General features: G+C 39.5%; 1 protein-coding gene across 1 annotated transcript in view; it reads left to right on the top strand.

Moving 5' to 3' along the window:
* The window catches only part of UBE2E3 (ubiquitin conjugating enzyme E2 E3), a 58,715-nt gene extending 44,554 nt beyond the window's left edge, over positions 1-14,161 (top strand). The window contains exons 4-6 of the mRNA XM_055718983.1: positions 9,468-9,600; positions 11,359-11,506; positions 12,588-14,161. Of these exons, the coding sequence (XP_055574958.1) occupies positions 9,468-9,600; positions 11,359-11,506; positions 12,588-12,685 (379 nt within the window). The 3' untranslated portion in view covers positions 12,686-14,161. The remainder of the gene's footprint in view (positions 1-9,467; positions 9,601-11,358; positions 11,507-12,587) is intronic.
* The last annotated feature ends 401 nt before the right edge of the window (positions 14,162-14,562 follow it).

Here is a 14,562-nt window from a genome sequence, read left to right as displayed (position 1 = left end):
CTTAAAAAACAAAACGTAATCCACAGAGCAGTGGCAGATCTTTTAATACATCAGTCAGTATCGAAATTGCCTGATATTTGGGTATTTTGTGTAGATTCATAGCTGGGGATTTCATTTGAACAACTCTCGTTGACTTGCATGCTCAGTCTGTTGAAGATTGCCCAGATACTGTTCCTAGGCATGAATCTTTATAAGTCTGCTACAGTTTTAAAGCCAGTGGTCTTTTTAGATTATTTATATCCTTCAGTGAATTTAATTGTTTTAACTGTTTTTTCTTCCTTCATCCAAAGTGTGTGCGTAGAGGATGTTTGAATTAATAAATTTTCTTTGTTCATGTAAAAGTATAATTGAAAATATTGGTATGAAGTCCTAAACTGGATTTCTCAGAATCACTTAGCTTTTTGATGTGAAGATTTTGCAAGTGGATCATGGAGGGGACTGATGTCTAAAACACGTGGATGCCACAGAATTATTGAATGAGCTACTAATAGTTTAATCTCAGCCCAGCAGGTAAGGTAAGGCCTGGGATTTGAGAGATTTACATTGCAGTCATACTCCACCACACACATTTTCTGGATGACATTAGGCAAACGATCTTGTGTTTGAGTGCCTCCATTTTGTGTCTTTGTAGGCCTTAAACTAAGGCGGCGCGATTTCTCAGGTACCGTGTGATCCTTTCAGTACGGATTGCTGACATCAGTATGGAGGCTATAACATACAGAAGAATAAAATATGTGTGTATGCCAAATGAGTTTTGTTTTGTTAGGGAGTCGAGAAAGATCCTCTCTCATGGAAGAAAAGCAAAATTTGCCATGTTCGCTAAGTACAGGTTCATCAGTAATTTTGAGTGGAAGGAAAACATGCACTGTATACCTGGTAGACAGATTTCTGTGGCAAATTGATTTGGCCTTAGTACAAATTGAGCTTCATACCAACACTAAGAAAATAGCACACATTTTGCCACTAGTACTACTAGTGTTTCAATACTGATGACAGGATGCTAGTCTTTTATTTCATGGTAAATTATGGCTTTGTTATTATAAGCACATGGTGATGTAGCAAGAAATGTTTCCCTTTACTGACTGTCCTGCTCTGTGTTTTAATAGGGAGCATGGATAATTTCTGTAGTATAGGCATGTGACAGGGACTTCTATGCAGATTTCGATATTAAAAATAGACGAAATGTTCATCACAAACTTTCTTCATGCCTGTGAGTCCTGTGATTTCTCCGTTTTTAAAACCAACTCATGTTTGGTAAACATTTTATGTATTGCCTGAGTAGTATATATTTACAACTCCTCTGTCAAAAGCGTAGAAAGAAACAATCTGATATGTTTTGTTACTTGGTTTAAATTCAGTATTTCTGTTGTGGTTTAGCAAGCTACATTCTGGGAATAATTATTTTTCAAAAGAAAAACGACGGGAATTCTGTCTCCATAATTGGCTATGATTGTTCTGGAAGACAGAGAGAACCTAAGCAGACTTGTAACAGCAGCAAGAAAGGTCCTAGGAACTAGTAGGAATACAAAGAGGAAAGTAAAGTTGAGTGATTGTAGCAATGAACTAATTTAATGGGGCTTTTGGCAGTGGAAAAACTGTCAGCTTCCCGAAATATATTACTTGGGTTATCTACATAGTACAGCTTTGATGGAATTATCAAATGATTTGTTACTCAGCTTCCTTTAGTAACAACAGTGTGTATTCTTCTACCGATAGCAAATTTAGCACTGGAGGTTTTGTCTAAAACACTGTAATATTGCATCTTTCTCTTTAGGGTGATTAATAGCAGATCTGCACTTGGTTAGGTTCCCCTAATGGTACAATTTGACATGAGCCAAATACAGCCACATGATTATATTTCTAAGCTGGACCGTGCAATCTGAAGTTTATGTCCCCTTTATGCTGGCTGCAAGAGGGCAACTGATACCTGATTAATCATAAATCCTGGTGTTACAAAGCTAATCCGTTGACATTTTCAGAATGTGTACGGTTTGGCCAGGTTACTTTATGTTGGACCAGCACTTTGCTTTGAGTAGCCACGCTGCTTTTGATCTGGTAGGCAGAGCGCTCAGGTTGAATTTACTGTTGCATCAAACCATGGCTTCAGGCACAAGTCCTGCACTACTTTACAACCAGCTGAATTAGCAGGGGATCCACGAGTTAAAAATAGGCTCTATTTTATTTTTTTTTTTCAGCAGTAATTTCTAGATTTCAGTCTTAAGGGCATGATAGACTTTAAGGAAGTGACAGAAGCAAAGGTTTGTACAGTGCACTAGAGTCTGCGTATCCTCAGTTACACAGAGCCTCTATGGATCTGCTAGAAGCAGTAAATAACCTTTTTCAGCAAACAGACATAGCAGATAGTTCAGTGGCAAGTAAAATTAGAACAGTTTTAGCTATATAAAGAACACAATAGACTGAAACTTTTCTTTGTGGGAAATTGCACATAACCTGGAAACCTTAATAATACTAAGTACCTTATCAAAAAGCATTTTCAATATGGATTTGATATATTGCTGTAGTAAACCCACACGTGTCTAACCCTAGAAAAATGCTGTAATACAAAAATTAGGGCTATACTTAAGGCTCTTGCTAGTGAAACCAGTACACTTTCTGTGTATAGAGGATGTACTACCCAAATTCTGTCAGTGGAGGTGCTTAGGGCACTGGTGCTGACAATATCAACACTGAGAATGAGTACTGCAGAAAGTCATGTAAACGAGGCATTGAAAGAAAATGGAAGCTGCTGTCAATGCTTGGCAGTTTTTAAAGGTCACAGGGCTGAAAGCCACAAACGTATGTCTTTTAATTAATGCTAATTTCCTTTCCTTGTACTCTGTAACCAAAAATAAAAGAGCACCTCCATGATAGGGAAAAGAGGATTAAGAAAAAAAGGTAATGGATAAATTTGCTTCAAAATGTTGAAAATATCAAAGCAGGAAAATAATCTGAGCATCTTTCCATTCCTGTGTTTAACATTAAATACAACTACTGATAAGTGATTTGGGCTCTCTCCAGGCTTCACAGAGTAATACTGAACTAACTTGGAGACAGCTTGCCTCAGACAGAGATCTTTTGGTTCCTTGTGGGATTTTTTTTGTGTTTTGGTTTTTGATTTTTTTTTTTTTAATTACGAGCAGCATGGCAGTGGGTATCTATAGCTAGATAAAAAGCCAGTGTGCTACAAGATAGCATGTGGATACAAAGCTACACAACCCTTTCTTAGTGCATGTAGGGTGAGGAATATTTTCTTAAGTACTGAGCTTAGAGGCTTGAGCTAGGAGCCAAGCTCTCCATGCAGTCAGTGAAAAGTAGGTGCCACCAGAGGGAGATGGAGTACCTTGGTATTAGGGAGTATTTAGATGCTTCTTGTGCTTTAGAGGGTCACTGGTCTCTCTACCCGGATTGTCTGGGAATATTGGCATCTGCACTAGGTACGCTATATGGTAGATATGATCTCCACCTCTGCAATAACCTGGAGTTATGTGAGGCTGGGGCTTTCTTCTTCCACTGCAGAGGAGTTCATCAAGCTCGGAAGCTTAGATGGTGAGGCAGGCAGACCCAATACAGATGGGATCTGTATTTGCCTGGCTTGTATATGCTAGTAGGATCTGTTACAGCCCCATTACCCTCTAGTGGCACGGTACTGAACTAGAACATCATCCAACAGCTTTAGCTGAGACATTGCTGTCCAAAACAGCGCCTTTCATGCTGGTAACATGCTGAGTGCCTTACAGCAGGATTTGTAAAACTCAGTTTCTGAAGCTGTGTTGTGGCTTTTGCAAAACTCACTATGTAGCTTTGTGAAGTGGACTTTTCAAGCATGAGGTTGTGGAACATACTTGAGGGCATTCATTCTTCCTTTCTTTAGTACCTTCACTTGAATTAAGAAAAATAAAAAAAGATACCTTGCTCCTCTCATAAAACACTGTCTTCACTTACATTGCTGTAAAAGTATTGTAATTATACCATTGTGACAGAGTTACGGTGGTTGAGCAGTCTGCGAAGAAGAGCTTTAGGAGTTTTACTTTTCCTGAATCTCATTTGGGAGGGGGCTCATTCCTTACCTAACTCTCACTCCAGGTACCCCATTTGGCTTGTTAGCTGCTGCCTTTGTGATGCCTGCCTGGGTGTCAGACCTTGAGGGTGGGGCCCTTGAGAGGAGAATGCAGGAAAATATTCCACCACTTAAGTCACGCTCTGTAGGCACCCCGATGGGCATCTTGGGATATAGGCCAATGTTTACCTTTGGGTTTATGGCACCAATGACATTTCTCATAAGGCTGTTTTAGAGTCTGACAAACTTCACTGTCAACAAGCTTCCTAAAAACCAGATTTTTTTAAATCCCCCCGCCCCCAGCTATACCCTATTACAGCCCCCAATTGTTTCTCATAACAAAGCATAACACAGAGTTAACATCAAATCTAGCTAAATTACATTTTCCTTCAACATTTTTCTTAATTATCACAGTCTCAGTACTATGAAGTTGCATTCTGTCACCAAATTTAGAGCCCTGTGTTTCAGAGGAGTGCTGTTGACAGAAGCACATTTAGCAAGTGCAGAAGGCAGCATGCTACTAGCATCATGTAGACTGGAAATTTCTTGTCCTAGTTTCTCATCCTGCAGCTAGTTCTATATGGGCAGCTTTAATGCATTTTTATTTAGTGAATTGTAACGAATGCTGAATTCTGATTTCTGTAACCATTGCATCAGGAGTCTTAACAGACTTCTTGCTGATATGAATGCTGCTACATCCATGTGAATGCTCATATCGCTGTGCTGGAAAAGTTGTTCTTCATCTTTGTGAAACCTGACAGCCAAGGTTTAGCAGACTTAGGTTTAAAGGACCTGGTGTGAGCTTATGGGCCTCTAGAGTTTCTTCTCAAATTCACCATCTGAAGTCACACTTGTGAATTAAATCTGTTCAGCAGACTATCTTAGATAGAGCATGGTTATAAGTCCTTTGACTTACCTGGATCAGGTGTGTATCCCTTCGTGAAGTAGCATAATGAATATTTACTTAGGAAGCAGATGTAGCCAGGTAACTATTCTGTCAATTTATCTAATTTATTAAGAAAAAATAATCATGCTTTTATGTATGAAGTAAAACCCCCTTAATTTTGCAAAGAATGTTTTGTCAATTCAATTAATTTGCTTTGTTATTTTGTCTAAGATTTTTTTTTAGCCCATATTTTAAAAAAATAATCGAGCAGTTCTTTTATTGAGAATATACTGTTGGTGCCTTTACTGAATTTGTGGTGTTCTGTAAACTAATTTAGGAGGGCAGCAGGCTGGTAGCAATGAACTGCACATGTATGCTGTGTGGCTAAAACACTGAAGTTGTCATCAGATCCATTACTCCATCAAGATTTTGTGTTTTAAAGGACAGAATAATGGAGGATTTTGTGTCCATATGGATTCCATGGTAGGAAGTCAGAAGGAGCTGGGTCTTTCAGTGATGCAAAATGGAAAGGGAAGAAGACCATGGAAATTCCCCATTGTAGCACTCTGCCTGGGGTATTCTGTCTAGTGTGGCAGACCGTGAGAAAGATTCCTAGGCTGTTACTCAACACAGCTCTCAGGGTTTAAGGTAAGATGCTTGAAGCCCATGCTTGCAATAAGCAAGTGAGTCTCTTGAATAGCGGGAGAACTTACAGGAATAAAGAGTTCTAGTAGAGCCCCTAGAAGCACCTCCCATGCCAGCCTCTTTAGTGCCCAACAGCAGAAGAGTATTTCTTCTGGGTGTATCAGTGAAATAGAACATTGCGGACAGAGCAAAGCTTCCTTATTCCCAGTTTTCAGCCTGGGTTTTCTGCTGTCCTCTGCAGGAACAGAGAAGTTAGATTTGCACTAGGGAGTGGCAGTTCCCTGCTTGGGGCTTTCTGCAGCACTGAGGGATGCTCTGCAGTGACTCCAGGGGGGCTCGGGCAGTCGCTTCCAGCTGGGTACGCAACTGAAGTGTTGCCTGAGGCAGGACTGCACGTTCTGCTCTCCTCTGCAGCTGCCCGAGTGGGTGTGACCCCACTGCCCTGTCCTTGTGGAAATCATTGCAGAGGCCGAGACTGACCTGAGTAGGTCTGGTATATTTTGCTAAGCCTTGGAGAGTGTGGATCTGTTTACTTCCAAAAAGGATTACCTTGGTATGTATACAAAAGCCAAAGTGGGGTATAGCTGGCTGAGGATGATCCGCAATGGAAATATGCAGGTGGTAGAAGCCAAGTGTAGTGTCTTGTACCTGCTCACGCATCTCCTGTCTCCTCACACCAATAACGTAGTAATTGTGGGGGATTTCATGTTGCTAATGAAGCAGGGGTATCTTTTACACCACTGGAAGTGAGATACCACTTCAGCTGTTTCACAGATCTCCATCAGGTGTAATGAAATTTTTCAATTTAACAATTTTTTCCTTTATCTGAGTGTAATTATCATTACAGCTTTGTGTTACTTTTGACATTGCAGCGATCTTTTCTCGGAGTAGGAAGGAGTTCAAACAGCATTTTCTTTCTCTTACAAGGTTAGGAATTCCCTTCTCATATTATAGCCCAGTCCTTTTATATATTGCTAGTGGTAGCATAGAAGAGAATAGCAGACAGGCATAGAGTTACTGCACTTAGCTTCTGGCTACTAGCTGATAGATGCCCTTGCTCTGACTTGGTGAGTGATTACCAGATAGTTTGGCACCGGACTAGTGCCACGGTTAATTGTGACTGATTCATTGGTCTGAAATATGTCACTAATTTAATGGAGCTGTTTCATTAATCTGATTGAATTGCATCCAGCTGTTAGGGGTGTATGGAAGAAAGGTACCTGACACATGAGGCAAGAGCACTAACCTCTGCATTAAACTGTAAAACAGTCATTAGGACATCTAATGCTGAAATGGAATTGCTCCATAGAAATTTGGTTTCCAAGCACAATACTAATTAGCTGTAAGCTTGATGAATGTCAAGAATTAATTAAAACTTTTCAGTGGCCTGTGTGGGTTTTAAATATTGTCATTATTGCCCCAATATTTTCAGTTCTTACACTAATTGCTTTTTAGAGAGCATGAATAGAATTATCTTCTCAAGTGACTGAGGGTATGAACAGGTCATTGAAAATGGACCTCCTTGCCTCTGGATTTCCCCTTATTTCCCTGAAATTTTTCCACTGTTTTTCTTCCACTTTTGTGCATGCATTGCAAAGAGAAAGGTAAAATCAGTGATTTTAGACCCAAACTTTATTTTGACAGCACTTCTTGGTTTTCTTCCCTAGCTGTACTGTGGAGACCAGCACACTGTTCTTACCTACTTTCATTTTGGCAACAGGAAGATAGCTACAGCTCCATCAAATATGTTCTTGTTTTTAATTAAATACAGTGTTAGCCAAAATCCATGATTATTTTGTCCTGTTTAATGAAAGGCCTGCAACAGTTTAAACATTTGGTACACGAAACGTCCTCAAGATAAAAAACATGTTGGAAAGTAATGAATTGAAAGGGAATTCATAATCAAAATCAGCTTTTGGTTGTTTCTCAAATATGATCTTAATGTAAAAATAGCTGAATTTTTGGTGTAGGAATTGCAGATGCATAGTGCGGACTGCTCATGTTCCTTCTCTGTGGTGAGTGTCTCCACGTGTTTGGCTGCATGGTAAGGATGAATGTCCAACATGCCATGTTATAGACTGTGGACAAATGTATGACAAAGACATGAGGTGACATGACATAGGAAGAGCCTTAACACTTGGAGGGCTTGTAGGGAGGCTCCTCTGAGTGTCGAGCAATGCCAGAAACCACAAACTCCCAGGCTACAGATGGTGCCATGCCCTGTTGCTTGCTTCGTGTGCAATCACATATGATGACAGTCCTCAGCGCCTATTCCTAGGGACCACAGAGGCAGAAGGATGAGGGCGCTTCCCCATGTATCTGCGAGATGTAGGTGGTGCCTGGGAGGCTGCCGAGGTGGGGAGAATTGAAAGGATCTTTTACAGTGCCACAGTATTGGCTTGTCTCACCTTGAATACTGTATTCAGTTTTGGCCCTTCACTTCAAGAAGGATGCAGAGGTGCTGGAGCGTGTCCAGAGAAGGGCAATGTCAATGGTGAAGGGTCTAGAGAACGAGTCTTATGAGGAGCAGCTGAGGGAACTGGAGTGGTTTAGTCTGGAGAAAAGGGAAAGCTCAGAGGGGGATCTTACTGCTCTCTACAACTACCTGCAAGGAGGCTGTAGGCAGGTGGGGTAGGTCTCTCCTCCCAGATAGCAAGTGACAGAACAAGAGGAAACGGCCTCAAGTTGCGCCAGGGGAGGTTTAGGTTGGATGTTAGGAAAATTTCTTCACTGAAAGGGTGTTGAACCTCTGGAACAGGCTGCCCAGGGAGGTGGTAGAGTCACCATCTGTGGAGGTGTTTTAAAAAATGTGTGGATGTGGTGCCTGGGGACATGGTTTAGTGATGGACTTGGCAGTCCTGGGTTATCAATTGGACTTGATGATCTCAAAGGTCTTTTCCAACCTAAATGATTCTCTGAGTCTGTGATTTGATGTGATGAATCCACTATACCTGCGTGAGCTCAGTGGAGGTGTTTTCCATAGCAGTTGGTTTTGATCTCGGCAGCTCAGATTCAGGACCTTTTGTGGAAGGTTAGGTTCATGAGACTTGCTTACAGAAATAAGATGGTGCTTTGATTTTTTTGTGAGGAGGTTAGATGGTTACTGCTTGATAATAGCATTAATTGTGATAGCTCAGAGGTCAAGAAAATGCTTGTTCATTATCCCTTCTTTAAAGCTTTACTTTAATAATTAATGATGCAATAACCCCTTCCCCTAGTGAGAAATACATTCAGTATCATACTTCTTAAAATAAACTATTTTGGCTAGTAGTCTCAATGGTGATTTTCTGGAGGCGTAACACAAGTATATCCTGAAGGAAACAGTTATTTGGATTGACAGTGCTGTAAGAAGCTCAGTTCCGGGTTACTTGATTCTGTGTCTTCCATCCCCAGTTTTCCTGCCCAAGGTCTAACATTTCGCTTTACCCTGTGAAGCAAGTGGCAATGGATATGTATCAATATATGTGTAGGTCGTGGTTTTTATGACAGTATGATTCATCTAATGCCTGGAGAAGATGAATGCAGTCGAAATATTCAACTGTTTTTGTGTATGGTTGTGATGTCATCGGAAGGGCATGATGTAGAAGCTCAGAGCAACCCCATACTCGGGAAAGCAGATCTGGGGGTATGTTTCATACAGTGACAGTTCAGCAGTTCGTTGTCAGGCTGTTTCACTGCTGTATCTCCAATGGGAGAGCGGAGTGCCCAGCTTTCGTGCCAGTTTAAAACACTCAGTGCCCTGAAACCAGTCGGAAATTAGGCAGATGTTAAAGATAGGCAAGTGGTTTGTGTTAAACAAAATGAATGTAGAAGGAAATCCATAAAACACCTCTCTCAAAGGTAACACCTGACTCTTTCTCTCTCTCTCTTTTTGCACAGTGCTGGTCCTAAAGGGGATAACATTTACGAATGGAGATCTACTATACTTGGACCTCCAGGTTCTGTATATGAAGGAGGTGTTTTTTTCCTGGATATCACGTTTTCATCTGACTATCCATTCAAGCCACCAAAGGTAAGGGTAAGGTTTTTATTGTGTTTGTCATTTTTCCACATGTGAGAAAAATGTAACTTGCAAGGAGTGAGTGCTTATTCCTTTCTGAATATCAGATCTGTTTATGTCTCTTGAAAACAACAAGATCCAAACTCTGGCTGGCAGTTTGAGAAAAATCCTGTGTCTAATTTATATCCTGATTACCACAGTAAATACTGATTTCCAAGCTTTACCAAGTGATAAATGAGATGATAATTCTGATCAATAGTTAAGATTCAAGAATTTTTAATTTCAATAGAAGACAGTGCAAGACCTACTTATGCTTCTCATTCCAGCTACTAAAATATATTTATAATAAACTTTTTCTGTTATGAAACAGATTCTATATTATTTATTTTCACATGGTTTTTAGCAAAATAACAGAAAGCTAAAGTAAATTTAGATAGACAACTGGAGTATTATATTGTGACTTCAAATTGGGTAATACTGTGATGATTTCTGTTATTGTAAATTGTCAATCTGTCTACTACTGGTAAGATAAACAACCTTCTTTGATAATATTTGTAAGCAGAAGTTCTTATTATTAAATGAAACTAACCTTAAACTAAAATTTAATTTCCTTGTTTGGAAATAGTATGGACGTGTAAGAAATTACAATTTCTAACCGATATCAAAGAAGTTAAAGGTTGTTCCTTTCTCCCCTCCCTTAATGCCAAATTACAACTGTTGACCAAGTCACCAGAAAGGACGCTGCTGACATTTGCAAAGACCGATACGTTCTGTTTCTACAACTTACGGCTCTTGTGGCTATAATGTTGTTACCATAAATCAGACACGTTTTTCAATTCCCAGAAGGATTACAGCATAAAGTGTAATAAACTCTATGTATTTCACGCTTCTCTGAAACCCACAAAATTTAATACTCTCTGAGTTAAGATTGTTAAAATGAAGTGCTACAGAGTTTTAGACCAATTCCTCCTGAAAATCTTGTAGAATTTTTTTAGAGCGTGATCATTTTTGAATTTTCAGTAGTTTCAGAAAACATCTTGGATTTTTTCCCCTGCTTCAGTAAGAAAAAGAAAAATTTCCTCATCTCCTTGTCTTTATATAATTAAAGCACTTAGAAATGTCTCTAACCTCTTATTTGTGCAGAATAATGCTTACATGCTCTACTGATACTACTCTGAAATAATTTAAAAACAAGGATGGTGTTAGTGTGATAGCACTGTTTTGGCTGTATATTATGTCCTGCCTAATGAAGGGTAAGGCAAAGATTTCATTGTTAATTTTAACAAGAATAATACAATACTCTGATTTCAAATATTGATTTTCACGGTCTGTATTTAGGATTTCGAAATAAAGGAGGAGATCAACTAGTATTGCACATGCAGCCAAATTCTGTCTACTTCTTCACCATCAGAAATGGTAGTAAAGTTACATTTGTCATTAGATCGTTCTTGACATGCTTGATATGTTCATTAAATAGCACATAGCATTACAAGGTAGGTCCTAATTTTTGTGGGTAACAGATAGGGCCTCTGTGAAAGCAGTTTGTGTACCAAGGATCTCCATGGTAGGTTTCTTACAGGTAGCCATGGCTACAGTAAATACACACTTTTCTGTGAAATAATTGTGTTTCAGAAAATGAGCAGAGGAGCTGACTCCACAGAAGCTCTGCAGAACCGGGAGCACCCCAGACACTGCTGCTGCTTAGAGTCAAGGGGCAGCATTGCTGGGCAACACTGAATGACCTTTCTGTCTCTTATGCTGTGATTCCAGGTTACTTTCCGTACCAGAATTTATCACTGCAACATCAACAGTCAGGGAGTCATCTGTCTGGATATCCTGAAAGACAACTGGAGCCCTGCTTTGACTATTTCAAAGGTTCTGCTGTCTATTTGTTCTCTTCTGACAGACTGCAACCCAGGTAAGGAGCTGATTGTTTTCTGAGCATCCACTGTTAGTCGTGTGACTTAGTTGCCATGGAATGTAATTGTATATTTGATTCTATGCAGATTAAATAAAAGTTACTGTTTTTTTAAATTTGGTATGAAACACGCCTGCTTGGGTGCAGTCCCCCAGTTAATGGCACTTTTCACTCCTGTGGCACAACAGAAAGCAAATAGCATTAAGCCCATTTTTCCCCCAAGATATGGTGGAAAAAATAAGCTGATATTATTGAAGGTCTGTATTGCAGGAGCTCCAGCTAATGAGCAGTCAATCTAGGAAAGCAGCAAAGTTCTTTTGAGTTATAAACTCACAAATCCTGCAGATCAGAAGGGGCCGCAGGAAGTCCCTTCTCTTAAGGCAGCAATTGAAACATTTAATCTTGCAGATGTGGGTGGGACAGTGTTCAGAGAGATTTTTCCATTTTTCTGAGTTTCTTGTTCCTGTTGGAAGGGGAGGAACTCCACTGGAAGCAGCAGTTTTTCCACAACAACTGGGTGACTAGTGTCGTTAGGAAATGAATGCTAGTTGCCTGCGGGTGGTCAGGGCAGGAACTGAGCAGTAGCAATAAGATAACCGTTCATTTACGAAATACTGGTAATGATCAGGGAGAAATGGATTAGCCGCTACGATGTAAAAGTTTGGTGACTCTTGAGGCAGACTGAATCCCCTCGGTGTATGTCCTACAGTCCTGATACTCTAATGTACATGAGTCTTGTCCAGCACTGTGACAGGGGTGTGCCAGACAGCGCTCACTGAGCATCCCCTGCGCCCAGCGGCCCTTCCAAAGGGGTGCAAGCAGGGCACCTGGCTGGTGCAAGATTTGTTAATATGCATATGACCATGACAGATTTTTCCATTTCTCTTTTTCTGTTCATTGTGCCTTGTGTACTTTCTCTTGGAAAGTCTTGTATAAGAGCCCTACTATACCTCACAGCATTTTCTGGCCTAACAAAGACTATTTTGAAATAGGTCCCGTGTTTTAAATCATGTGTGTGTTTTTGTTTGGTTTGGTTTTATTCTGGTATGGCATCTAATGCATCTTCTCCTGCCTTTTGCAGCTGACCCTCTGGTTGGAAGCATAGCCACTCAGTACCTGACCAACAGAGCAGAACATGACAGGATAGCCAGACAGTGGACCAAGAGATATGCAACATAAATGACAAACTACTTGTGCAGTGTGAAGGTGCAGAAGGCAACTTTGCAGTGTGCAACAAATCTTTATAGCCTTTACAATACGGACTTCTGTGTATATGTTATACTGATTCTACTCTGCTTTTATCCTTTTGAAGACTGGGATACTGCCCCCCAAAAAGGTAAATGCTATCAAGAGTAGAAATTTGTAGCTGTAGATTAGTTATGTTTAAAATGCCTACTTGCAAGTCTTGCTTCTTTGGGATATCAAAATGTATTTTGTGATGTACTAAGGATACTGTTCCTGAAGTCAACCAAATATTATAGTGCATTTTAGCCTAATTCATTATCTGTATGAAGTTATTAAAGGTAGCTGTAGATTACTAGGAATTATGTCATTTGTATTAAACCCAGATCTATTTCCAATATGTGGTACATGCTGTTGTGAAAACTGTTTTAACTTTTACCTTTGTCAGTTTGTAATGAAAGGATTTCCTTTTTCCCTTTGTAGCTCAGAGAGCACCCAGTGTATCATCTCAAACACAATAAACATGTTCCCCAAGGAGTAGTTTCTTTGTTTTCCTATTTTAAATTAATATTTGAATAAATTTAATTATAGTAACAAGGCAGGGCCAATGTATCACAGATCCCTGTGGATAACCTTTAAATTAATATACATAAGCAAAGGCTTGCTATTAAATGTTTAATGCACACCTGTGGATTGTTTAAGTTTTCCCTGTTTTGTTTTTAACAGAACAAATGTCATTTCTACAGTTTCCTTAAATTTAATACTGTTCGGCTCTTTCTCAAGTCGGAATGAGAGCATTGCACATGCTTGCTCCAGAAGTTAATGTAGCTGGTTGCTTCAGGGCTGGTCCTGCTTTCATAACAGACTGCCTGAATCTTGCTACAAAAATTTTTTTTGCAGGACAAGGGCCAAGTTAGAGATAGTCTGGTGCTTTTGTTTCTAAGTAAAGCAAGTCGGACTTGCTGATCTAGAGAACTACAGTTATCCATTGAAAATGGTCTTCCAAAGCATGATTGAACACTGTATCATCTGTCCAGAAAAGAGAGGAGTAGAATAAATCTAATCAGATTTTTATGACATAAAAACGGTTGTGGGGGAAATGAACCTTTGTTAGTGAATAATAAATCTGTAAAACTTTTAGACTATGTTTCCCCCCCTTCACTTTCTGGCTTGGAAATTTTGTAACATCTGTAAGTAACAAAGATACAGCTTTATAGTACATACAGTTTAAAAAGTAGAGTCACTAATAGTTTTATAATTTAAGCTTTTATAGGTTGCCAGTCACAATATTGATTATAAAAAAAAAAAAAAAAGAGACTTGAACCCTTTAAATGATTTTTAAAAATACACTTAATTTTAAACTTTACAGTCCCCCTTACTACCTGGTGTTTTTGGAGATAATGTAGCACTTCCATCAGTAAGATGCTCATTTAATATATGAAAACTGAATGTTGTTTAAATATTAAAGCAATAGAAAAAATGTTAAAGATTTAGATCTAAAGTTAGCCATCACTATATAGGTCCCTGTTTTTTGTATCACATAACCTTTGACCATGAATTGTCCACCCTACTTTAAATATTTCTACAGATTCCTGAAGGTGGCTTGAAGAACTGTGTATCCCAAATATCTTAACCTAGAAGCCAGTCTCTCTTGGTAGCTACAAGATAGCTTTAGAGTTCAGGTTATAAAGTGCAAAAGGGAATGAGAAACAGGGGATCTGGCAGATGAATATGCCTAAGTCAGGTAACAAATGCCAGGAGATGAAGTGCTGGAAATCACTGCTGAAGGTGACCAGAGTTTCTCATTATGTCATTGGACGTGTGAGAAATAGCACAGATTGGCAAAGAAACAAGGGGCTATCACGTCTGGGCTG

Source organism: Falco cherrug, chromosome 8 (assembly GCF_023634085.1).
Source record: "Falco cherrug isolate bFalChe1 chromosome 8, bFalChe1.pri, whole genome shotgun sequence".
Lineage (NCBI taxonomy): Eukaryota > Metazoa > Chordata > Aves > Falconiformes > Falconidae > Falco > Falco cherrug.
Note: the sequence above shows the minus strand (reverse complement) of the source record. Positions and strands in the feature narration are given on the sequence as shown.